This window comes from Stegostoma tigrinum, chromosome 22 (assembly GCF_030684315.1).
Source record: "Stegostoma tigrinum isolate sSteTig4 chromosome 22, sSteTig4.hap1, whole genome shotgun sequence".
NCBI lineage: Eukaryota > Metazoa > Chordata > Chondrichthyes > Orectolobiformes > Stegostomatidae > Stegostoma > Stegostoma tigrinum.
The window spans coordinates 22,949,624-22,974,661 of record NC_081375.1 but is presented as its reverse complement, the minus strand read 5'-3'; the positions used below and the strand labels follow the sequence as shown (position 1 = coordinate 22,974,661).

The 25,038-nt window shown below is 42.6% G+C and overlaps 1 protein-coding gene across 2 annotated transcripts in view; it reads left to right on the top strand.

Annotated features, from left to right (window-relative positions):
- The window catches only part of fam20a (FAM20A golgi associated secretory pathway pseudokinase), a 54,522-nt gene that overhangs the window by 18,003 nt on the left and 11,481 nt on the right, over positions 1-25,038 (top strand). The window contains exons 2-8 of one of the 2 annotated variants that reach the window (XM_048554760.2): positions 576-751; positions 4,021-4,071; positions 6,355-6,433; positions 11,654-11,746; positions 15,684-15,799; positions 17,388-17,568; positions 19,704-19,813. In XM_048554760.2, coding sequence (XP_048410717.1) covers positions 576-751; positions 4,021-4,071; positions 6,355-6,433; positions 11,654-11,746; positions 15,684-15,799; positions 17,388-17,568; positions 19,704-19,813 — 806 coding nt within the window. The remainder of the gene's footprint in view (positions 1-575; positions 752-4,020; positions 4,072-6,354; positions 6,434-11,653; positions 11,747-15,683; positions 15,800-17,387; positions 17,569-19,703; positions 19,814-25,038) is intronic. The other variant, XM_048554761.2, reaches the window with a different exon arrangement.

Here is a 25,038-nt window from a genome sequence, read left to right as displayed (position 1 = left end):
GGAACCCTGCAGCCGAATGATATTAATGTGGATTTCACAAGCTTCAAAATCCCCCCCACCCCTACTGCATCCCAAAACCAGCCCAGCTCATCCCCCCCCTCTCTAACCTACTCTTCCTCTCACTTATCACCCCCCCCCCCATTCAAGTCGCACCCCCATTTCCTACCTACTAACCTCACCCCGCCCCCTTGACCTGTCCTCCCTGGACTGACTTATCTCCTCCCTACCTCCCCACCTACACTCACCTTTCCTGGCTCCATCCCTTCCTCTTTGACTTGTCTGTCTCCTCTCCACCTATCTTCTCCTCTATCCATCTTCTATCCGCCTCCCCCTCTCTCCCTATTTATTTTAGAACCTCCTTCCCCTCCCCCATTTCTGAAGAAGGGTCTAGGCCCTAAACATCAGCCTTCCTGCTTCTATGATGCTGCTTGGCCTGCTGTGCTCATCCAGCTCTACACCTTGTTATGTTGGCTTTTGAAGTTTAGTTTCACTGTAGCTTTCAGGCCCATATCCAATAATTTCTTTCACAGAGGCAGTTCACTAATTTTTGTATTTTTTCTATCTTCTGCATGAAGGAGAAGAGCTCGAAGAGGGGGTTTGACGCATACACATTACCACTCCCACGTTTACCTGGCCTCCAATTGGCTGAAGTTTCACTTAGCAATTGATCGCTATGCACTGTACCCTCGATCGGAACCATTTATTGATCACCTGCTTGAAGACCTGGCTGTTGTTGACGTCAGTGAAGTTGGTAAGGTCTCTTAAAAGTAGACAAAGCCGCTGCAATTGGTTTGCATTGGTGCAAACCCACATGATGGCCTCCTGGGGCCTTGTGTCACAGTACATAGGGTACACGGCAAAGACTCAGGCCTTTCAGCTGATCTGATGTTTTTACTTAATGAGAGATAAAAAAAACTGATGAAAATGTATTGGAGATGGTTCAGAGCTAGTTTATGGGATTGATAAGTGCTAATTCTGCTGGATGAGTGGGTTGCCTTATGATACATGCCAGGTTAATTTCCAGTGGAGTTTAGAAGAGTGAGAAGTGACTTGTTGATGTATATAAAATCCTAAATGGTCTTGACAAAGTAAGACGTGGAAATTATGTTTCTTCTTGATAGCCAAGAACTAGGGGAGATAGTAAGAACTGCTGAAGCTGCAGTCAGAGATAACACAGTGTGGAGCTGGAGGAACACAACAGGCCAGGCAGCATCAGAGGAGCAGGAAAGCTGATGTTTCAGGCCTGTGAAGAAGGGTCCTGACCCGAAACGTCAGCTTTCCTGCTCTTCTGATGCTGCCTGGCCTGTTCTGTTCCTGCAGCTCCACACAGTGTTATCAAGAACTAGGGGAGGCTGTTTTAAAACTTGGGATTTCCCTTTTAGGACAGAGATGAGGAAAGATCTTTTCTGTCTGAGGGTTGTGTGACTTTGGAAGTTTCTGCTTCAGAAGCCAGTGGAGGCAGGGTTATTGAACATTTTTAAGGTGGAGGTTAGTAGATTCTTCTTGGGTAAAGGAATCAAATGTTTTTGGGGTAGATTGGAAGGTGGAATTTGAAACAGAAACAGACCAGTTCTGATCTTACAGAATAGTGGAGCACCTTCAAGGGGTCAAAGATTTACCTCTGCTCCTATTTCATACATTCTATATTCATACATTGCCAGTATGAAATTAACACTGTAAACTTCATCATTGTTGGGAAAACAAAACAGAACAAACATAGGAACAGGCTATACAGCCCAGTCAGCTTAACACACAGGTGTAGCATGCAATTAGGAAAGTTAGTGGAATGTTAACACTAACCACAAGAGGATTTGAGTACAGGAAAAGTGAGTTTTGCTTCAGTTGTAATTGGAAATTGGGTAGACTCCATCGAGAGAACTGTGTGCACTTTTGGCCTCTTTATCTCAAGAAAGGTGTTGTTGCCATGAAGCAAATGCAACAAAGGTTCAAAAATCAGAAATTTGTTCCTGGGACGGCACACGTATCCTAAGAAGAGACGCTGGCCAGACTCGCCTGTATTCTCTTGAGTTTTAAAGAATAGGAGGTGATTGCATTGAAACCTAGAAACTACTTAAAGTAATCAATAGGGCGGATGCATGGAAGCTGTTTCCCTTGATTGGGGAATTCATTTAATAGCATCATGGCTGATCGGTTTTTATCCACACTATCCTCATAACACTTTACATCAATAAAGAAGGAAAACCCTCTATTTTAAATATACTCAAAGATTAAACTTTCACACCACTCCAGGGAAGAGATTCCAAAGATTTACCACCCTCTGAGCAAAAGAAATTTTCATCTCAGTCCTAAACAGCATTGTGTTTGTTTTCAATGTGCCTTTGGCTGTCAATTTCACCAGGTGTTTGAGGATCTGTTTTAGTGACTGTTTTTATGTCCATTGCACTAAGGATAAAGAATATCATGAGACTGGTACATTGCATGATTTTTTTAAACTAAATCATTGTTGAATTTTACAACTGGACCCTGATAAGGTGTGGTGTCTTGATTTTTAGCCAGGAAAGTGAACATTAGTAATAATCAGGTTTTGCTGGATTGATTTCCTCATCTATAATGTGTAATAGGCCTTGCTTCCATGCATAAAACAAATCACTGTCTAGGGAATATTGAATCATAGGAGCAATAAAACTGCTGAAATCATCAAAGGTCTTTGTTTTTTGTGAATGAATCCCAGTTCATTCAGACATCAGCAGTACTCTATGTTAATCCGGAATTGTGTGATGGTTGTCTCAGGGGAATGTTGGAAATGAATAGTGACTCCATCATTATGTAAGTAACAGATGTGATATTTGGAATGCTCCTACCTTATGTCAAAAGTAATTATGGTTGTTGGGATAAGTAAAATGTTTCTGTGATGCATGAAGACCCAAAAGAGAGCTTTGAGTTGAGTTCTGCCAAAACAAATAAAGAAGCAAATTGCTAATGAACTAAAAACAATGGTTTTCTATCGTACATAGTTTGATAAAGCAACTTTTGAATAATTTCTGATGTGTCTAGATGTGTAGCGCTTGTTCTATATCTTATTTAGTAATTGATTAGTTTATTATTTTATCTATTGGTCATTCAAACTTCTGATTGCTCTAACTATATTCTAACGATAAAAGTAACAAATCTTTGGAGGGTGAATTAAATAGATATCTTGTATAGAGCTTAGGAACTGAGTTGTACAAATGTTTGATTGCACCATCCTGTATCTTCGAGGACAGGATAAAAGCAGGTCTGGTGCATTGGATCATAACTGGAGTTTTACATGGAATTTGGATGAGTTGAAGGGTTAATGAATTATATCAGACTATTAACAATTATTGTCAGGAACACAGAGATCAGCATTCAGATATGAAGACTGGCAGTGGCAGCTGTGCAAACCCAGATGTTGATTCGCCTTTTCAACTTATTTGTTTATTGGGAACAGAAGTTGCTTTCACTGAATATGTTACCAAGTTGCCATAGACTAGATCCGTTTTATTCAAAGGTCCTATTGTGTTTGGAAGTAAAACAGTTTTCAGAAAATTATTATTTGAGAGTGATTTTATACATTTTTAGATGGTCCATTTTATACAAAAACTCTCGAAAACCAGAGAGCGCAGCCATAATGTAATCATGCTGCTTATTGGTGAATCTAACTTCTATTGGCCAGAAGTGCACCTACATACAGACGGGGGGTGCTTGTTTACTTCAAACATTTAAGTAAGCTCAGCTTAGGTTTCAAAAGTTTCCAGAAGGTCAAATTGAGCACATTTGACGTTTGATTTTGTACAGCACTAGAACTACACGTTGTCCAATTTAAGTGGTGTGAGGTGGCCTCCCAAATAATTCTGTCATCGTTGCGCTCAAGAAACAGGGTCAAATTGTACTCTTAAGTCATGTACTATCACTTTTGAAATCACTCCGAAATGTAAACTGCTTCATAAAGACTCAAAAATGGCAGTTTCACTACATTTTAGATTATTAATCTTTAATCTTTTAACTATTATAAATAAAATATTTTTACATATTTCATAGATTACACGTACGATGAAAAGGCTTTGAATGGGAGATGCAATTGTAAAGAAGGTATGAGTGAAGTTTATCCTTCTCTATTCTGACTCATGAATCTTGCTTTCCAGTAGATAAAAACTGATCTCAATGCAGCCTTACGTTCTTGCTTGATGTTGAGATTAGCATAATATCCAGAAGCATCAAATTTTTGTCTTAGTTAATTAAAGCATTTATTACATTGATGGACAAAGGAAGCAAGTGGTTTCAAACCTTAAAACTAGGTGATGTAACTAAAGATTTTGGACTTTGGATACTTCTGGCAACTATAAATCATGTGTATTTGGGCAGAGCCTTCACTATTTGAACTGGTTCAAAGGAAACTTTGTATTTGTTTACACTGCAGGAAAGTGACACGTGTCTCAACAGGAAAGGGGAATAAAAACAGCTTGATTTTTTTCTACTTTGTGGTTGATACTCACTGCTATTAAAAGCACATCAGCAATTTTTTCACACTCAGTTATGGTCAAGCACAAGGAAACCTGGTGACAATTTGTTCAGCAAGCTCCTTTTAGTGAAAAAGGTGTTTGTTTTGAGCACTTAGAACCCTTACTGCTGAGAACTGTGGTGTTGCTGATTGCAATGAAATCTGTTTAACTCTAGGTTGATCGATACTACCTTTTGCACTTGCATGAAAATGCTTTCTTTTCCCTTGGCAGCAGGTCAGTGCAATGTTCAAGGCTGATAAAACGGTGTTTGTATTTAAGTAGAGAAATGAACCGTGTGTCCAAATGTGCACATACCAAATATTTGATCCCACATTACAGGAAGGATTAAGGCTAGAGCTAAAACTACTATGTAAATCCTGTTTATAGCTAGAAGGAGGGGAGTTAAATATTCTAAGTGGGATGCTGTATTTCCCAATATCTGAGGTTTGGGTGTTCATCATTTACCATCATGTCTGTATCCTATTGAGCAACAACTTTTGAAGTGCAAGTTGCTGTTCGAAGCAGGCCTGGTACTTGATGTTGCTCTTACCTCAACAAAACGGCACAGAGTTTGTTTTCTATGAAAGGAATAGTTTACATTCAAACTAAAACTAAAACTTCATCTCATTGGAAAATGAAGTTTAGACATAAGTGATTTGTTGAAGTGCTGTTTAGAAGATGTTTCCATATCGTAGGATCATAGAATGGCTGCAGCACGGAAGGGGACTGTTCAGCCCATCATGTCTATGCTGGCTGTTAGCCAGAGCATAATGCAACTTGCTTACCCTTTCCCCTCTCAATCAGGGCTTGACTGACACACAGTGTCACCCAGTCCTCCAGGATTTAAAGGTCAACATGGCAGAGGTCAAGTTAACACAGCTTCTATGCTGCATGCTGATTTGAAAATCAGAAAGCAACTCAGCTGCCAAACTTGATAGGGTTTTATTTTCCTTTCGAGATCACAGTGTACCCTGCACAAAGTAAAATCAGAACAGTGTCCTTAATGACTTTCCAGCATACTGTGATCCAGGCTACAAATGCCAGAAATGTTCTGAAGTGCTTCACACACCTTTTCCAAAGTAAGTATCTTTGCCCCTTTATATAAAATTGGATCATTATTATGTTACATTTAATTTTGGTTCCTGGTATGCTTTGGAAAATCTCAATTGCACTGAAGTCCATAGAATTCTACACATAATATTTGAGGGCACCCATCATTACATGATTGAATCGATTGTGTGCAGTCATGAGGGAGACTTAATTTTAGAACAGAAGTCCCTACTTTGGAATTCTTCCTACCTCGGTCTGGTACTGGTGTGCAGGAAGAGCAATAGTTTCACAACAGTTGCTGTGTATATAAGGTTATATGTATAATAAATGTGAAGAATGAGCAGATCTAATATTGATGTCATTCCCTGAAATGAAAGGTCATGACATAAATTGCTACAACTTTCTGGAAACTGGTTTGCTTGACACCAGTGTCAGTATTCTGTAATTCTGAAATACACAAGCCAAACTGCACTTAGTTTAATTGTTTGGGAATTAGGGCATCATTCTGCGGAAGGAAGCACTTTTTCCTCAATCATGAAAATTACAGTTTTTAACTGAAGAATGAGAATTGTGGGCAGAAGATGTGGATTTCCCACTTAAACCTATGAGTATATGTACAGTATGCTCTCATTATGTAACTCAAAGTGTTTGCTCTGTTATAAAGTCAAAGCACTTTGACTTCAAGTTTTTTTATTCTCTGTTTGTCTTGGATATTGAGCAATGGCTAACAGCAGTATTCAAATGACATATTCTATATGATATAAAACATTATTTTATCTTTTCATGGTATTTGATTTTCTTGACTTTTTTTTCTCCCCAAAAGTTGTGAAGCCAAGTGGGGTTCATCTGAAACTACTCCTAAAATTTCAGAACTTCGGCAAAGCAATATTCAAGCCTATGAAGTAAGTCAATCCACCAATGCAAATTAAACAGCCTATATTTCTTTCGCACTGGAGTGGATGATTAGATTTTGTAATTGTTCATCACTGCTATAAATATACAAATGAGAAAGGACACAAAGAAAGATTGAGAATATTGCACTTTTCCTGTTCTTGACATCCATGTGCTTAAATCAAACTGCAGAGATACCGCTGAGAGACAGACCTTGGGATGACTCATCCTATTTTTAATTCTTGGGCTTTTTTTTGCTCCAGTCACTTGCATGAAAATAACTACAAAATAACCATTCAGGGATAGTAAGAACTGCCGATGCTGGAGTCAAAGATAACACAGTGTGGAGCTGGAGGAATGCAGTCGGAAACTAGAGGAGCAACGCCTCATTCTCCACCTCAGGAGCCTACAGCCCAATGGCCTAAATGAGGATTTTACCAGTTTCAAAATCTCCCCACCCCCAGCCTCATCCCATTACCAACCCTCCTTCTCATTCCCGCCTCCTTGACCTGACACAACCTGTCCATCTTCTCTCCTACCTATTCGCTTCTCCCCCCTCATTGACCAATCCCCACCACTGCCTACCAGCACTCAACTATCACCATCCCAAATACCTTCCCCAGCCCCATCCATCCTCTCTCTATTTACTTCTGAGCTACCTTCCCTCTCCCCCATTCCTGAAGAAGGGTCCTGACCCGAAACGTCAAATTTCCTGCTCCTCTGATGCTGCCTGGCCTGCTGTGCTCCTGCAGCTCCACACTGTGTTATCTATAAAATAATCATCATGTTTTTTTTCAATCACCAATTTTTTTCTCCTTTCAATTGCCCTTGGAGACATCGTTTAGTACCATGAGTCTAAAAACTCCTGGGCATCCTCTGTTATATTGATGATTTGGACATCATTCAATGTGAATGATTATATTGAACTTATCATACTAACTGACCTTGGTGTGTGTGTATACACACACATACACACAGACACACACACACACACAGACACACACACACACACAGACACAGACACACACACACACACACACACACACACACACACACACACACACACACACACACACACCATAACTATCACAGTTCAACTATTCAGTAATTATATGCCCACTGAGCCTTCAGGAAACACTGTCAATATCTGCTACCCTCTAAGGAGGGTAATCTGCTATACTGACTTAGTCCAGCCTATAATGTGACTTCAGACCCACAAGACTTAATGGCCTCACAAACCTTTGGTTGTATTTGAGAATGACAAGCCACCATTACCTTCAAGGGTAAATAGGAATGAGAAATAAGCACTGGCTTTACAGCACTCTCATGTCTTGTAAATAGATATAAAAAGAAATTAAGTACATTAAGAGGAGTTACCTCATTTTACTACTTCTGCTCAACCATAAATGCGTTTGTAAAGAAAATGAGTACAATTTCACGACAAATAGCAACTGGCAAGAAATCCTTACCCATTATTTCTAGGACATTAAAATTAATTGACTATTCCATCTTCAAACACTGGTCACAGTTTGATTCAATGAAAATGCCCTCAAATGTCACCAACTTTAATAGAAATATAGATCCCCGTATCGCAATCTGAATTGAATTTCAGTTTTTAAAAAGTCACGAACAACCAGATAAACAAAGTTTCAAACTCCACCACAAAACTTTTGGCTCACTCATTGAATTGGAATTTGCCACCTAGTGGCAATGATCATCGTGCTTGTGAATAAAGGTGAGTTACAACCTTCACCTACAGCTTGACCTGTTAACCTTCATGGTCATAGAAATTTATTATTCCACTGTATACCACATGTTGTAAGCCAGTGGCTTCACCCACAAATCTTGCTGAAGTAATCAGTAGCAAGATTAAACACTTCTTACCTTTCACAGAAAACTGTCACTTACTGCACAATAAGTGGTCATTCTTCCAAGATCCCTAAGGGGTTCGCTGGAGATTTTGGTGTAGTATTATTCGAAACTTTGAAGAAATGGCATAAATGATTCTGCTTTTTTCTCTGGAATTTCTGCTGAAATTAAAGTGAAGATCATTACAATCCACTGTGGAAATTATACTCGTTTTAAAATTTGAATTTTACAGATTAGAAGAAAAATGCATATTTGGCTGTTCAAAATCAAATCAATATATAATGAGCATGCCTCTGAGTCTCCTTTTTTTTAAATATGGACAAACTACTGATCAACATTGTTCCAACCTATTTGCAAAAGTGCGCTGATTCTCAAGCCCCCCACTACCCCATGGTTCCACGAAACTTAATGATACACCCTGGTGCAGCAGATTTTAAAGCAAATTTAAAACAAAACAAATTGCGACGTCTGCATGATGCAGAGTTTGGCAATCGTGTTGGAGTGTGTTCATGCACTGCAACACTAGCTCATGGTTGAGAGGATGCTCACAAACCACAAGGTAATTCATATCAGTTGAACATCTCAAGTATATGAAAACATATGACACACTCAGGCATAACTGCTATCCAAGATGTGGCTCTCAGTTATTATACTTTAGAACGTTAAGCATTAAAAATCAATGTGCCAGCTGTGGCTCGGTGAGTTGGACATTTGCCTCAGAGGCAAATGTTTGTGGATAGAAGACAGACAACAGGGACTTGAGCATGAAGTTCTGGACTGAAATCCCAGTGTAATTTTGGAGTGCTGCACCTTTACACATGCCGTCTTTTGGATAACATGTTCAACTGAACTTACCCCCTCAATTGACACAGAAGAGCCCATGAATTTAATTTTAATAAGAGCAAGGAAGTTATCCCAGGTTTCCTGATCCATGTTTATCCTTATTGTAATTTTTCCATAATATGTATATTACTAACTGTTACCAGGAAGCAATCCAAGAGATAAATTTGTTAAATTTTCAAAATCTCACCCCCTGTTTATTTTGGGATTCCTAATTGGCCTGTGCAACTTAGTGGCTGCTGATCTCACCTCATAGAGCATGCCCTTTTGCATTTAGTGTTTTGTTGAGTGAGATTCATATTGACCTGTCTGCCATGGCTTACACCAACTTGTATCATGCAACCTTTTTGGGCTCTTGAGGACCTTTCTTGTGGGATGGCATGTCAGAAGAGATGGAAGTGCTTCTTGCTGCTGGTTCTTCCCAGTGTTCCTGCTGCCTTTATCATATTTAAATCAGACTGTACACTTCTGATACTGCAAGCCAGGAACTGCCCCTGACACTCTGGAGGTATGGGTCAGAGGAGAGAAACGCCTGCTCCATGCTTTGCGGACAAGGGCCTGAAGTTGCTGTGGAGAGGAGGGCTGTCCTCTCTCCTGCAGGCTGCCACAGGAGGCCATGTCACCAGTTCAAACCAGGCTGGACTTAAATAGCTCAGGTTAGTGCTTATTTCAAGTCAGAAGGTGACACTCAGCAATGAAGGGAAAAGGCCAATGATCCTCTGCACTTAACAAGATAAGTGCCACTGTTCCCTCTCTGCCACCTCATACTCACAGGGCCACTGCTAACTCTGCCACTGCACACACTCCTCACCAAGGCTCATGGATTGGATCTCCCTCATTATTACATCCATCAAGTCCATCCAATGACTCCCATCCACCTCATTCCTCCCAACCTGCTAACCCCTCCTACCATCTGAGCTTCATCTTCACTCACTGGGGAGACCTTACCACTTATCCTGCTGATATATCAGCACTAATATCTCCTCCATCTACTTCCGTTATATTGAACCCTCTTGTTGTCTCATTGCAGGAGGATTTGACCCGTAACTGAGACAAGAGGGGAAAGTTCAATGGGTGGTGGGAGGGAAGGGTGGACATCAGGCTCTTTGCTCCTTCGATGAAGAAGACTCTTGAATTAGCCGGAGAAGAGCATGACCACTTGTGGGCTAAAGTGACCTCAAGTGGAAGCTGCTGAGCTCTCAGAGGATACTTTCACACGGCTTTTCTCTACACCTCCACCAACTCAGAGGCTTTCACCTCAAAAGGCATTCTTCCTAGAAAGAAGCACAGTTTCAGGAGCACAGTCTGGTGATTGTGACATGTTAGACCTCACATGAAACTCGACAAAAATGACACTTAGCCAAAAAACAGGACTATTCAGTCCGCTGTTTTTTTTTAAGTTCTGTCTGTTTTTCCCAAGTAGGGGTACCATGGTGGCTCAGTGGTTAGCGTGGCTGCCTCACAGTGCCAGGGACACAGGTTTAATTCCAGCCTTGGGTAACTGTCTGTGTGGAGTTTGCACATCCCCTCTGTGTCTGCACGGGTTTCCTCCGGGTGTTCCAGTTTCCTTCCATTGTCCAAAGTTGTGCAGGCTAGGTGGATTGGCCAGGCTAAATTGCCCATAGTGTGCAGGGATGTGCAGATTAGCCATGGTAAATGTGGGGTTTTGGAGATGGAGTAGGAGTCTGGGTGGGACGTTCTTCAGAGGGTCAGTGTGGACTAAATGGGCCAAATGGCCTCTTTCCATGCTGCAGGGATTCTATGAAAGAAACACAGTTAATATTTCTGCTCAATAACCTCATATCAAAACGGCAAAAAGTTGACAATCTTTTATGATCAAGCAAGGTCAAAGGCAGGGAAAATTGGGAGAAGAGGAAAACATGACAGGGAAGGTGTGTAAATGGGGGAAAACGGGAGAGAGTACTGGGGTGTTGGTTCATGGCCATAAAGGGATGGTAACACTTGAGCCCTCAAAACATAGCAGATAATTTTGACAGCCTCCTTTAATTCTGGTGCATCTCTCTTTGTCTTTCACATACTAACTAATGTTGTAAGGAGATTTAAAATCAGCAGTAACTACATCTGTTTAGCAATATCATTGCTGTAAATTGAGGATATCTAGCCAGGAAGACAAAGAACAAATTAAATTTCTCCATGGCCTTTCTCCCAGAGTGTAACTATGACCACCTAATATCATTTCTAAGGGGATTGTTTATGGAAGTACATATCTCTGTGTTCTGAGCACAGTGATTCTAGGCCTATTACTGATTAGTCCAGCAGTTAAATGAAGATATTCAGAACATGAAGAGTCAGGCACTTTCTGCCAGCTGGCTATACAGCAGATTGCAGGAAGTCAGTGGGTCACTGAGAAATCATGGGAAGAGCCATTAAGAGGAGAATTAAAGAAATAATTCACAGAGGTAATGTGTATGTGTGTTGTAATAACCGGGTAAATTACCCTTTAATTTGTTGCATGATGAATGACCCACGCTACAAAAGAAACGTTCCTTCCATTTTCTCAGGCAGAAACGAGAAGAGGAAACTCCAGCAGATGTGTTTTATTTTGTTGATTTTCAAAGGCACAATGCTGAAATAGCTGCTTTTCACCTGGACAGGTAAAGCCAACTTAAAGAATCCAATATAAATGACTAAAAATGGAATGAAGCTTTGCTATCACTAAGATGGCAACGTAATGAACTATGGGCTGTTTGTATGGTTCTACAGACTTCAATAGTAATAACTCCCTGAAACAGATTATCTAGAATAATGAGTTTGTACAAAAATCCACTTCATTGTATATATTAATGTATTCATCGTTAATTCTTATTGGCCTTTATTGTGCTCTGTAGGGTTTGAATTTTTGATGCAAGATTTTTTAAAATTGATCAATATTTAACACTGGAAAAACAACATTCATTGTCTATTCATAGTTGCTTGGATTTTATAATTGAGCAGCTGATTGAACATTTCAGAAGGGATTAAGTGTCAGCCTCATAATTTTGTACTGGCTAGGTCAGGCCAAGTAGGCAGGGTAAGATTTTAGTGAACTAATGGGTTTTTCGTTAATCCAGCTGCTGTTTTGCTCAACTTTCTGGTGATTTGTAGAAGGACCAAAAGCAAGAAGTTTTTGAGCAGTGTGATCCTGGGGATTAACATTTCTGTTAGCTCGAAATGTTGTTGTAAAAGCCAATATGAATGCAAACACCTGGGGCAAAATTTAATATTCCCTTGTTTGTGGTATCGCAGATCATAGATTCCTTGCAGTATGGAAGCAGGCCATATGGGCCAATGAGTTCACAACAAGCCTCTGACGATCATCTCAACCAGATCCACTCTCCTACCCTATCTCTATAACCCTGCATTTCCGTGGCTAATACATCTAACCTGCACATCCCTAAGATGGGGTGGGGAGGATGTAGTTGGTACATGCCTGCCACCAATCATTCACTACATCCCCATTTTACAAAGAGTGCAGGATGGGGATTACTCCGTCAAGTTGTCAGTCAATGTGCAGGCCAATTGAAGCCCTTGAGCAACCAACTAATGCCCAGTTAAAGGTCTCATTGTGCTGTGACTGGGATTAAAGCAGTGCAGGGATATTCTGCAAAGGCATCCAGCCCACAAGCTGGGGTGGGATATCCTGGTGTTGGGGAACTAGGCATGGAAGCCTGACACGTTTGAATGTCTTTGGACAGCTCAGTGGCTGGGCTCCTTTCTCTGATTTGCTTTTACCTGTGGGGAACAGGGTACCATTAATTCCAGACACCTAAATTCAACTTATTGGGAAAATCCCTTAAAAAAATCCAACCTTCTGATTGAAATGGATCAGGAGGAAATTCAGAAAATCATAACATCACTTCTCAATAGCTGGGCACCAAGTGAGAGGAAGCTTTCTGCACACAAATGAATTCATTGACATTTAGTGGTGGGCTATTGTGTGATTTAATTACATTTTAAATTATACTCCTCCTCCATTAATTTAAAAACAAAATCTTTTCCTTTATCAGTTGTGGAAATGCATGTTTAACCAGGAGAACAAAATAATTATTTCCCCACAGGAACCTCAAAACACATCTCTTGTCAGTGATGTAAAGAATTAATTTTTCAGAGTGGAGACCAGAATCCATTTCAGATTAGAACAAAAAGAAATTTCTAATTTTTGAAATACAAAAAAATTCCAGCTCTGACAAGACATGGTAGAAAGCCTATGCCATGTTGGAGCATAGAAAAATTTTATTTGAAAGTCTTTTTATGAAGATTGTACTCCTTGAAAATCTTCATAAACATTGTTATTGTAAAGATTACAGCTGGCTGACATTCCACCTAAAGTTTAAGCCAAAATACTATAATTATATCAACCACTTAAATTATTGAGAGCTCATTTAATCATATATATGTTCCTTGTAGGGTGACACATCTACGAAAACAGTTGGGTGGAGAAGGGATTTTATTGTCAATACTCTTTTTATTGCTAAAACTTAGCTGTGGAGTGGAAGATGTTTGAAAACAATGAGGTCATTTAAAAAATCTCTCTTTACTCTGTTCCTCCATCTAAGTTGTCTTCACAGGAGCAACTTATTGCCATCCAGTTTACATTTCCCCATGAGAGGTTATTTTGCATCTGTACAGGACATTGGTTCAACCACTTTTGGAGTTTTGCATGCAATTCCGGTCTCCCTCCTGTAGGAAGGATGTTGTGAAACTAGAATGGATTCAAAAAAGATTTACGAGGATGTTACCAGGGTTGGAGCGTTTGAGCTATAGGGAGAGGCTGAGCAGGTTGGGGCTATTTTCCCTGGAGTGTCGGCGGCTGAGGGATAACCATACTGAAGTTTATAAAATTATGAGGGGTGTGTCTTTTCCCTAGAGTGGGGCAGTCCATATCTAGAGGGAAGGGTTTAAGGTTAGAAGGGAAACATATAACAGGGACTTACGGGGCAACTTTTTCACACAGAGGCATATATGGATAGGGCTGCCAGAAGAAGTGCTGGAGGCTGGTACGATTACAACATTTAAAAGGCTTGTGGATGGATATACGAATAGGAAGGGTTTAGAGGGATGTGGGCCAAATGCTGGAAAATGGGACTAGATTTATATAGGATATCTGGTTGGCCTGGACGAATTGGACTGAAGGGACTGTTTCTGTACTGTATATCTCTATGACTCTATTGCCCCTAAACTGGAAAGACGTTGTGAAACAGGCTTCTTCTCTGGAATGTGTGTTTGAGGCGAAAGGCAAACCTTTCAATGTGTTCCCCCTAGATGGGGAATGCGCTAAGAGCTGAACCGTCCCGCAGCCTGACTGCAAACTAATACAGCACAGCCTTTCTTACACTCAGGATGTGGCACTAAATTTGTCCCAGAGATGTAATAGTGAAACTCAACTGCAGTGAAAAGAAAAAATATCATGGGGTGTGTAAAACCATTAGCCCTGCTCCCTCCTGTTGTGTGTCAGCTTGCAAGTTATGTTTTAAACCCACAGCATCAAAATGTCTTTCAAAACGAGTGGCAATGACTTGGCAGTGATCATCAGATTGACCACACGTATAAACTCTATATAAAATGGTGCACTGGAGGGATTTTTAAAAAAATTTTTACATTCAAACAACAACCTAAATAATAATGGAAAGCGGGGGGGAAGGGATTTCTATATTCAATGATCATCATTAATTGATTGAAAAGCTTCAGTAACGTTGTTCTGTATGACAGGGTATACAGAGAGCAGGACTAATTGGCTGGATATAACTAATGGTGTTCCACAAAGATTTGTTTTTGGGACTGGAACTGTTCACCATGGCATGCTGATGGGATAAATAGCCACATGTCCTCGTTTTCCATTGACATAAAGAAAAGGAGCATTGGGAGTAGTGTAGGTGACTGCTCAAAATTACAGAGAGATACAAACAGATCAAGCAATTGGTCAAAGTTCTGACAAATAGCTTTTGGTGGAGATAACTGTGAGATCGTCCACGTTGGACCTAATAGGATGGAATGGGGGGACTTTCCAAATGATTAAAACTGGAAACAGTGGAAGTCAAAAGAAAATTGGTGTCCCATGGCCAACATGGGAATTTTCATTGCTTAGAGCATCATGGGACTGGAATATTGGCCTTGAGGAATGAATTAGAAAACATGCAAATGGTGTTAGAATATTGGAACTCTGAGATTGATAGATTTTTATTAATCAAAGATACTAAGGGAAAAGGAAGGTAAATGGAATTGGGTTACAATCAGCCATGATCTTATTGAATATTGAAACTGGCTCAAGGGTTAAATGGTTTCCTCCTGTTGCTATAGGACAAGATATTCAGGAATATACACAATCAACTGTTTGTTGATGACAAATGGCAGTGGGACTGTTAAGAATGCCCAAGGTTTTGTTTTGAGAACAGATTACATACAGTAGCAATTGTAAGTAAATTGCTAAAGTAGCAATGTTCAGGAGTTGAAACCCCTGCGCCTCAGGTACATGTTCACACACTTTATCTGAAGATACATTAATCAAATATATTATTCATTTTATTTGCTATGAATCTATATCTTCCATTGAAGAATTCTTGATTTCCGGCGTGTTCCACCAGTGGCTGGCCGAAAGCTTAACCTAAGTAGAGAGATCCACGATCTGACTAGAAATGAAGATTTGAAAGCCACTTTTTTCATCTCACCAGGTAATGAAGAAAGAAGCCAAACTCTACTGAAGTCTGCGTAGTTCAGAGTAAAAGCTTTCCGTAAACTGAAAAGCAACTTAGTTTCTTTCAACTAATAGAAGCTAAAAACAGTGTAATCATCTTATGTCTAATGATAGGAGTGTGAGTACATTTTGATCGTTCCAATAAGTGAGAACCTGGGTTTGTCCAACATGGTAAATTCAACAAGTAACACATGTGGAAAATAAATGAGAGGAGCCAGCCTGAGATATCCCAAACAGCAGAAAATAGGTTTGCACTGTTCTATCCCTAATATAATTCCAGATTTGTTGTGTTTCACAAAGGCTCGGAGGCTGAAGTGTTTAACAACAGTAAAAACTTCACTAAGGGATGTGTTCACTCTCCAAGGGAGTAAAAGCTTCATAAAAGGGAGGTGTTCACTGGCCCAATCTAGACTGGGCTGTTTGCCTCCAAAATGGCCAAGGACATTAACATGATGTCAAGTGATTAGACTCTCAATGTGACAGTCCAAAAAATACTTTCGTAAATTTATAACAATATTCAGTCCTCGCCCCTCACTGTCCAAATTCAGTAACAATTTTTGCAGTGTAAAAAGGAAAGCCAATTTCCATCTGGTTTCTACAATAATAATGTATGTACTTTGTAACTGTTTAATTGGTAGTATACTAGATAAAGCCACGACTCATTTCATCATCTTTCTATAATGTTGAGGTATTCACTATGAAAGAATTTCCACTTGGTGCAATTAAGAGCCTGGCAAATTTCTATTATTTTAAATTTGGCAATTTGACTAGTATAATTTTTGATTCCTTTTCCTATTAATGGCTATAAGAACATATGGAAGCATGAAACAAGGACATTATTTAATCATTAAGTTGCTCCTTTCACATGCCAACCTGTCTTCCCCATATTAACCTCTTGCGGGAAACATCTACATAAATACTTCTTCATCCCCAAAGATAACTAAACAAAACTCCTGACTGTTTGTTTTAAGCTATTCACTATTGGACAGTGACAATAGAATGAAGCTGTCGTTGGACAGCTGCTGTTCAGATTACTTTTCAAAAATGTTTCACCCAGATCACAAACAGAGATCTTGTGAATGAAAAATATAGCAGAGGATCTTTCAACTTGGCTGCCCACAGAGGTGAAGGAACATTGAGGTCACGTACAGCGGTAAGTTCTTGTTTCCTGCCAGAGTCAAAGGCTGGACAGTTTTCTTAGTTCCTATGAATGTTGCTAAAATATCAAAAGTACATACTTGCCCTTCCTGTCACGTCTGCTTTGTTGGTCAGTTAACCTTCCAGGATTACCCTGAAACCACGAGGAATCAGAGATTAAACTCCTGGATTCCATTGTCAACAACAAAAGCAGAAAGATTTTGGTGCTTTTCTCATTTCTTTTGAACACTTTTGTTGATTAATTATAAATGTATTAAAGATGGACAATGAAGACTGACCTGACAAATAGACTGGAGGAATATATTTGGTCAGAGTTGGCAACTCTAATTATTTAACAATTTTCAAAATAATGTCTATACTTGGTTATAACAATATTGTGAATTAATTGTGTCTTTATTCTTTTACAGACAACAATGTGTGTTTCTTTGCAAGATGTCTGTACTCGTGTAAAACAGAGTATGCAGTCTGTGGGAAACCTCACCTACTGGAAGGGTCAGTATCTGCATTTCTGCCCGACCTGTACATTGCCCAGAGAGAACTCATTGAGAACCCATGGAGCAGATCCTACACGTTCACTGATAAAAAAGAGTAAGTGCTCGGATTTATCACTGTTTTTCGGCTACAACATCCTTCCTCTTTAGATAATAGCAACTGAAGTGAAACAGGTTTGAATAGAGTGCCAACAATCACAAATGGAACAGACGAAACCAAGATTTGTTTTCCGCTGGTTTCCATTCCTTTAGTTATTTTCTAATTGACCTGATCAGAGATGCCATTACAAATGTCTAGAGCAGGTGAGATGTAAGCCTGGCCTCCTGGCTCAAAGTTAGGGACACTACCACTGCACCACAAGTGCTGTTTCTATTATGTCATTATTGCTTTGACGATTAGTTTCATGGTTGGCATGGTGGATCAGTGGTTAGCACTGCTGTCTCACAAGGTTTGATTCTGCCGTCGGGTGACTGTGTGGTGTTTGCATATCATCTGCATGGATTTCCTCCAGGTGCTCTGGTTTCTTCCCACAGTCCAAAAATGTTCACGTTAGATGGATTGGCCAAGCTAAATTGCTGATAGTGCCCAGGCATGTGCAGGTGAGGTGAATTATGCATGGAAAATGCAGGGTTACATGGATAGGGTAGAGGATGGGTCTGGGTGGGAAGCTATTTGGACAGTCAGTATAGACTCATTGGGCTGAATGGCCAGCTTCCTGCCTGTAGGGATTCTATGCTATGAAATTAGTCTCAGCTTGTCAGTGATGAATGTGATTGGACAAGTATTTCAGAAACCTAGCCCAATGCTTTAAAGATTTTGAGATACAGAGTGTTCCTGCTGCTGGGTCACAAAGTTTTGGTTCAAGCCCCACCTGCCGTGAAGGTATGCCATGTTACCTATCCAAACAGGTTGAATTTAAAAATGTAGAACACTAATATTGCATGCTTTCTATTTCAGCTTATTAATGATTCCTACCCCCTCCACACCGAGAAAATGTCTCACTTCCCTAAGTCTCCCCAAATATATACATCACATTTCCTCTCTGCCTTCATCCTAATGTGTTTGATGGCCTACATCCTCCTACTCCACTGAATTTTACAGCCCTCCCACCAATGTAATTCTATGTGAGGGCATATTAAAGGAGAACAGAGGACTAGTCTGTACCTTTTAGTTCACTTTCAATCTGTACCCCATATTATGGTGGGTAGATGTGTTATTAGCAACGCTCCTACCCTTAGTCCTTCTCTTTCAAATCCTTGGGGCTTAATATAATTGTGACTTTAATTCTCCATGTTGAGAATCTAATTGCCTTTTCTTGGAGTGTTCATTCAACTGAGCTTAAACTTTCTCAGTTAAAATGACTGTTTCAGTGTTGTAAACAAACACTTTGGATCCAAAGTTTTAAACTAATCTCCTTATAGTCAGGCAACCTCTTCATTAAAAGTCTCAAATTACCTCCATTTCTCAGGAACAACTATTACACACACTTCAGCCAAGATTTCTGCAAACCATCCCATGCTGAAACTAAAAGTATGTTTCCCAAGCCATAAGAGTTACCCTTAAACTCAAAAAATACAGAATTTGCTGTCTGAAAGACTAAAGCACTGTACTGTTTAAGTTATTCGCTTATAAACCATCCCAATATAATCAAAACCTATTATTCTCCAGGAAGTGCCTTTCTAATACTGTATTTTAAAATAAATCCTGATAGTTACTGAAATACTTCCAAGTTAACCTGTTTAGGAATACACAAAGCCCACATGCCACATGTTCAAATTTAAGAATTCAAAAATAACATAATGAGATATGAATCACATTCCTTACATTATAAGGAAAATCCCATTCACAAGAGCCAAACGCCTGAAACAATCATTCTATGGTACTGGGTACATACAATGGGGGGGTTCCAAAACAAACAAAATAACAAATAATGAGTAGAATAAAGAAAAATAATGGAATTGCTTAAGCATTTGCTCAAACAGTATTGATCAGTCAATGTACATAATACTTTTGGTCTTGTTGAGGATGGAAGAAAACAATATTAGCAATTAGAAAAGTAAGGAGTAATATTCCACTCAGTCAAAATGGTAAATATTAGATAAAAATTGAATTGCCTTAAAGTAATATGTCCTTGGGAAGCAATATATTGATGGATTTGCTGACATTATGATGTACTGTGAGTATTATTATGTCTAGGATTTCAAATCAGTTCTCTCCTTGTTTTTCTGTAGGTGGGAAACCAATCCAAATTACTGTGACAAGATAAAACGTACTCCACCTTACAACACAGGTAGCAGATTATTGAATGTTATCGATATGGCGATATTTGACTTTTTAACAGGTAAGAATGGAAAGGAAGATAATTTTCTCATTTACTTCCAATTGTTTCAACAGCAGTAGCACCCCTAATGCAGTAAAAAAAAGGTGTTTCACAAGAAGATAATCTCGCAAGCATTGTCACCAAGCCACAAAAGGAAATATTAGAACAAAGAGCCCAGTTCGTCTCCTCCCCCCACTGCACCACACAACCAGCCCAGCTCTTCCCCTCCACCCACTGCATCCCACAACCAGTCCAACCTGTCTCTGCTTCCCTAACCTGTTCTTCCTCTCACCCATCCCTTCCACCCACCCCAAGCCGCACCTCCATCTCCTACCTACTAACCTCATCCCACCTCCTTGACCTGTCCGTCTTCCCTGGACTGACTTATCCCCTCCCTACCTCCCAATCTAAACTCTCCTCTCCACCTATCTTCTTTTCTCTACATCTTCGGTCCGCCTCCCCCTGTCTCCCTATTTATTCCAGAACCCTCACCCCATCTCCCTCTCTGATGAAGGGTCTAGGCCCGAAACGTCAGCTTTTGTGCTCCTGAGGTGCTGCTTGGCCTGCTGTGTTCATCCAGCTTCACATATTATTGTCTTGGATTCTCCAGCATCTGCAGTTCCCATTATCACTGAACACAGCAGGCCAAGCTTTTGTGCTCCTGAGATGCTGCTTGGCCTGCTGTGTTCATCCAGCTTCACACTTTGTTATCTTGGATTCTCCAGCATCTGCAATTCCCATTATTTCTGAAATATTAGAACAGTAGGCTAAAAACATGGATCTGTTTGTGAGTTTGCTCGCTGAGCTGGAAGGTTAGTTTTCAGACGTTTCGTCACATTTTTTTTTATTTGAAAAAATATACATTATTCGTAAGATGTACAAAAAATAAAACATTTACACACCTACCCAGTCATGCAAGCCGCTCCGCGTTACCCAGGGGCTACGTACACCAACTAAAGGAAAAAAAAACAAAGCAAAGAAAATACCCCGGCAGTCGTCACCCCGCACAGTCCCCGTTGGCCCCCTGACCAGTTGGGGAAAGCGCCAGCTGGGCCCAGTTACCAGATAGCACCCTTTCTTCTATTCTGGACAAGAGGTTTCATACGGTGGTCTTTCCCCACCGCGCCTTGGCGGCAGCTGCCCCAAACTTTAGCGCATCCCTCAGTACGAAGTCCTGGACCTTGGAGTGCGCCAGTCTGCAACACTCGGTCGGGGTCAGTTCTTTCAGCTGGCAGACCAGCAAGTTGCAGGAGACCAAAGAGCGTCTTTCACTGCATTGATGGTCCTCCAGGCGCAGTTGATGTTGGTCTCGGTGTGCGTCCCGGGAAACAGCCCATAGAGCACGGAGTCCCGCGTCACGGAGCTGCTCGGGACGAACCTCGACAAATACCACTGCATCCCCTTCCAGACCTCCTGCGCAGAGGCACACTCCAGAAGGAGGTGATCGACAGTCCTGTCCCCCCCCCCGCAGCTGCCCTGAGGGCAGCGTGCAGTGATGCAGAGATTCCAGGCATGCATAAAGGATCTCACTGGCAGAGCCCCTCTCACCGCCAGCCAAGCAATGTCCTTGTGCTTGTTTGAAAGTTCTGGCGATGAGGCATTCTGCCAAATGACTTTGGCAGTCTGCGTGGGGAACCACACGACGGGATCCACCCTCTCCTTTTCCCGAAGGGTCTCGAGGATACTACGTGCTGAACACTGCCTGACAGCCTTGTGATCAAAGGTGTTTCCTTTCAAAAATTTCTCCAAGAAGGACAGGTGGTACGGGACGGTCCAAATACTCGGAGCGTTCCGCCGCAACGAGGCCAGGCCCATCCTTCGCAACACCGGGGACAGGTAGAACCTCAGTAAGCAGTGACACTTGGTGTTTGCGTACTGAGGATCTACGCACAGCTTGATGCAGCCGCACACAAAGGTAGCCGTCAGGGCGAGGGTGGCGTTCGGTACGCCCTTTCCCCCATTTCCCAGGTCTTTGTACATGGTGTCCCTGCGGACCCAGTCCATCCTCGACCCCCAAATGAAGTGGAAGATGGCCCGGGTGACCGCAGCGGCACAGGTCCAGGGAATAGGCCAGGCCTGCGCCACATACAACAGTACCGAAAGCCCCTCGCACCTGACAACCAGGTTCTTACCCGCGATGGAGAGGGACCGGAGCATCCACCTGCCCAGCTTCTGCTTTAATTTGGTGATACGCTCCTCCCAAGTCTTAGTGCACGCCCCAGCTCCACCGAACCAAACACCCAGCACCTTCAGGTAGTCTGTCCTGACGGTGAAGGGGATGAAGGAGCGGTCGTCCCAGTTCCCGAAGAACATGGCCTCGCTCTTACCCCTGTTGACTTTGGCACCCGAGGCCAGTTCAAACTGGCCGCAGATGTCCAACAGCCTACTCACTGACCGACGATCAGTGCAGAAGACGGCGACATCGTCCATGTACAGGGAGGTCTTGACCTGAAGGCCTCCGCTGCATGGGATAGTCACGCCCTTCAGGCTCACGTCCTTCCTGATGGATGCAGCAAAGGGCTCCACACAGCACGCGAACAAGGCAGGAGAGAGCGGGCAGCCCTGCCTGACTCCAGATCTGACGGGAAAACTGTCCGATTCTCACCCGTTGATCGAGACTGCGCTAACGATGTTGGCGTAGAGCAGCCGGATCCAATTGCGGATGCCCTCCCCAAACCCCAATTTGGAGAGGACCTCCCTCATGTAAGCATGAGAGACCCTGTCGAAGGCCTTCTCCTGGTCCAGGCTGATGAGGCAGGTGCCCACCCGCCTGTCCTGCACTAGGCAATCATACCCCTGATGAGCGCGAGGCTCTCAGTGAACTCCTTGCCTGGCACAGCACAGGTTTGGTCAGGGTGAATCACTGACTCCAGGAGAGACCTGACCCGTTTGGCTATGACCTTGGCCAGGATTTTGTAGTCCTCGTTCAATAGTGAAATGGGACGCCAATTCTTAATTTCTTCCCTCTCCCCCTTCCTCTTGTAAATGAGGGTGATGATGCCCTTCCTCATGGACTTGCACATTTCCCCTGCCCGAAGCGCACTATCATACACCTCCAGCAGGTCCTGGCCGACCAGGTCCCACAGAGCGGAATACAGCTTGACCGGTAAGCTGTCACTCCCGGGAGTCTTATTCCTCTCCAAGGACTTGAGGGCTCTGGTCAGCTCGTCCAGGGATATCGGCCGGTCCAGCCACTCCCTGGTGCCGTCGCCTAAGACCTCCATGATAGACAACAGGAACAACTCAGAGGCCGTGCTGTCCATGGGCTTCGCGTCGTACAGTCCGGCATAGAAGGATCTGCTGATCCTCAAAATGTCGGGCCGAGACGATGTCACCGAGTTGTCGTCCTCCTTCAGCCAGCTAAGCACAGAGCTCTCTTTGCTCACCTTCTGAAAGAAGAACCGCGAGCACGTCTCGTCCTGCTCCACGGAGCGGACCCTGGACCGGAAGATTATCCTGGAGGCCTCCGCGGCGAAGAGCGAGGCTTGCTGGCCCTCACCTCGCGGAGGTCCTCCATGACATCAACCCCCATCAACTGCAAAAGGAGCAGGTTCTGCACCCTTTTCTGGAGTCGCGACAGCTTTCCCCGCCTCTCCCTACCTTCTGAGCACCCTTGAGGACAAAGAACCTCTTGATGTTCTCCTTCACCATCTCCCACCAATCACCCGGAGACTCAAAGAGGGGTTTCACGGTTCTCCAACCAGTGTACTCCCTCTTAAGTTCGTCGACGTTCGCTGAGGTCAACAGAGTCGTGTTGAACTTCCATGTCCCCTTGCCGGCCTGCTGGTCGTCCTGTAAGTGACAGTCAGCCAACAGGAGGCAGTGGTCAGAGAAGAACACCGGCTCGATGCCAGTGGACCTGACCGAGAACGCCCGTGACACAAACAGGAAGTCTATCCTTGAGCGGAGAGACCCGTTTGGCCGCGACCAGGTGTATCTCCGCTGCGCTCCGTCTGCAGGGGCGCTGAAGACGTCGAGCAGCGTGGTGTCCTTCACCATGCCCATCAGGAATCTGGACATGACATCCGGTTGACTCCCCCCACCCGCTGTCCCCACGCCAGATCTTCCATCTGCATCGATGATGCAGTTGAAGTCTCTCGCTGCAGCCATCGTTGCAGGTTGGCTGCTCCCCTGAACCAGCGTTAGGCTGAAGCCAGCGTTAAGATCCACCGGTTGCAAGGGTGCACAGCCACCTCCAACACAGTCGTGCTCTCCTCTTCTCGGTCCACAAAAGAGTGGGTCTTTATTTTGTCCCGGATGTAAGCTGGTTCACTGAGTGGGAAGGTTCATTCCCAGACATTTCGTCACCATTCTAGGTAACATCATCAGTGAACCTTCGGTGAAGCGCTGGTGTTATGTCCTGCTTTCTATTTATCTGTTTAGGTTTCCTTGGGTTGATGATGTCATTTCCTCTGTTGGTGATGTCATTTCCTGTTCTTTTTGTCAGAGGATGGTAGATGGGCTCCACATCAGTGTGTTTGTTGATGGAGTTCCGGTTGGAATGCCATGCTTCTAGGAATTCTCGTGCTTGTCTCTGTTTGGCTTGTCCTAGGATGGATGTGTTGTCCCAATCAAAGTGGTGTCCTTCCTCATCTGTATGTAAGGATACGAGTGATAGTGGATCATGTCGTTTTGTGGCTAGTTGATGTTCATGTATTCTGGTGGCTAGCTTTCTGCCCATTTGTCCAATGTAGTGTTTGTCACAGTTCTTGCAAGGTATTTTGTAGATGACGTTCGTTTTGCTTGTTGTCTGTATAGGGTCTTTTAAGTTCATTAGCTGCTGTTTTAGTGTGTTGGTGGGTTTGTGGGCTACCCTGATGCCAAGAGGACCGAGTAGTCTGGCAGTCATTTCTGAAATGCCTTTGATGTAGGGGACAGTGGTTATGGTTTCTGAGCACAGAGATAATGGGAACTGCAGATGCTGGAGAATTCCAAGATAATAAAATGTGAGGCTGGATGAACACAGCAGGCCAAGCAGCATCTCAGGAGCACACGCATGCAGATGGCCTCAAGGCCCTCCGCTTCTTCCTGTCCCGCAGGCCCGACCAGTCCCCCTCCACCGACACTCTCATCCGCCTAGCTGAACTCGTCCTCACCCTCAACAACTTCTCTTTTGACTCCTCCCACTTCCTACAGACTTTGGGGGTGGCCATGGGCACCCGCATGGGCCCCAGCTATGCCTGTCTCTTTGTAGGTTACGTGGAACAGTCCCTCTTCCGCACATACACAGGCCCCAAACCCCACCT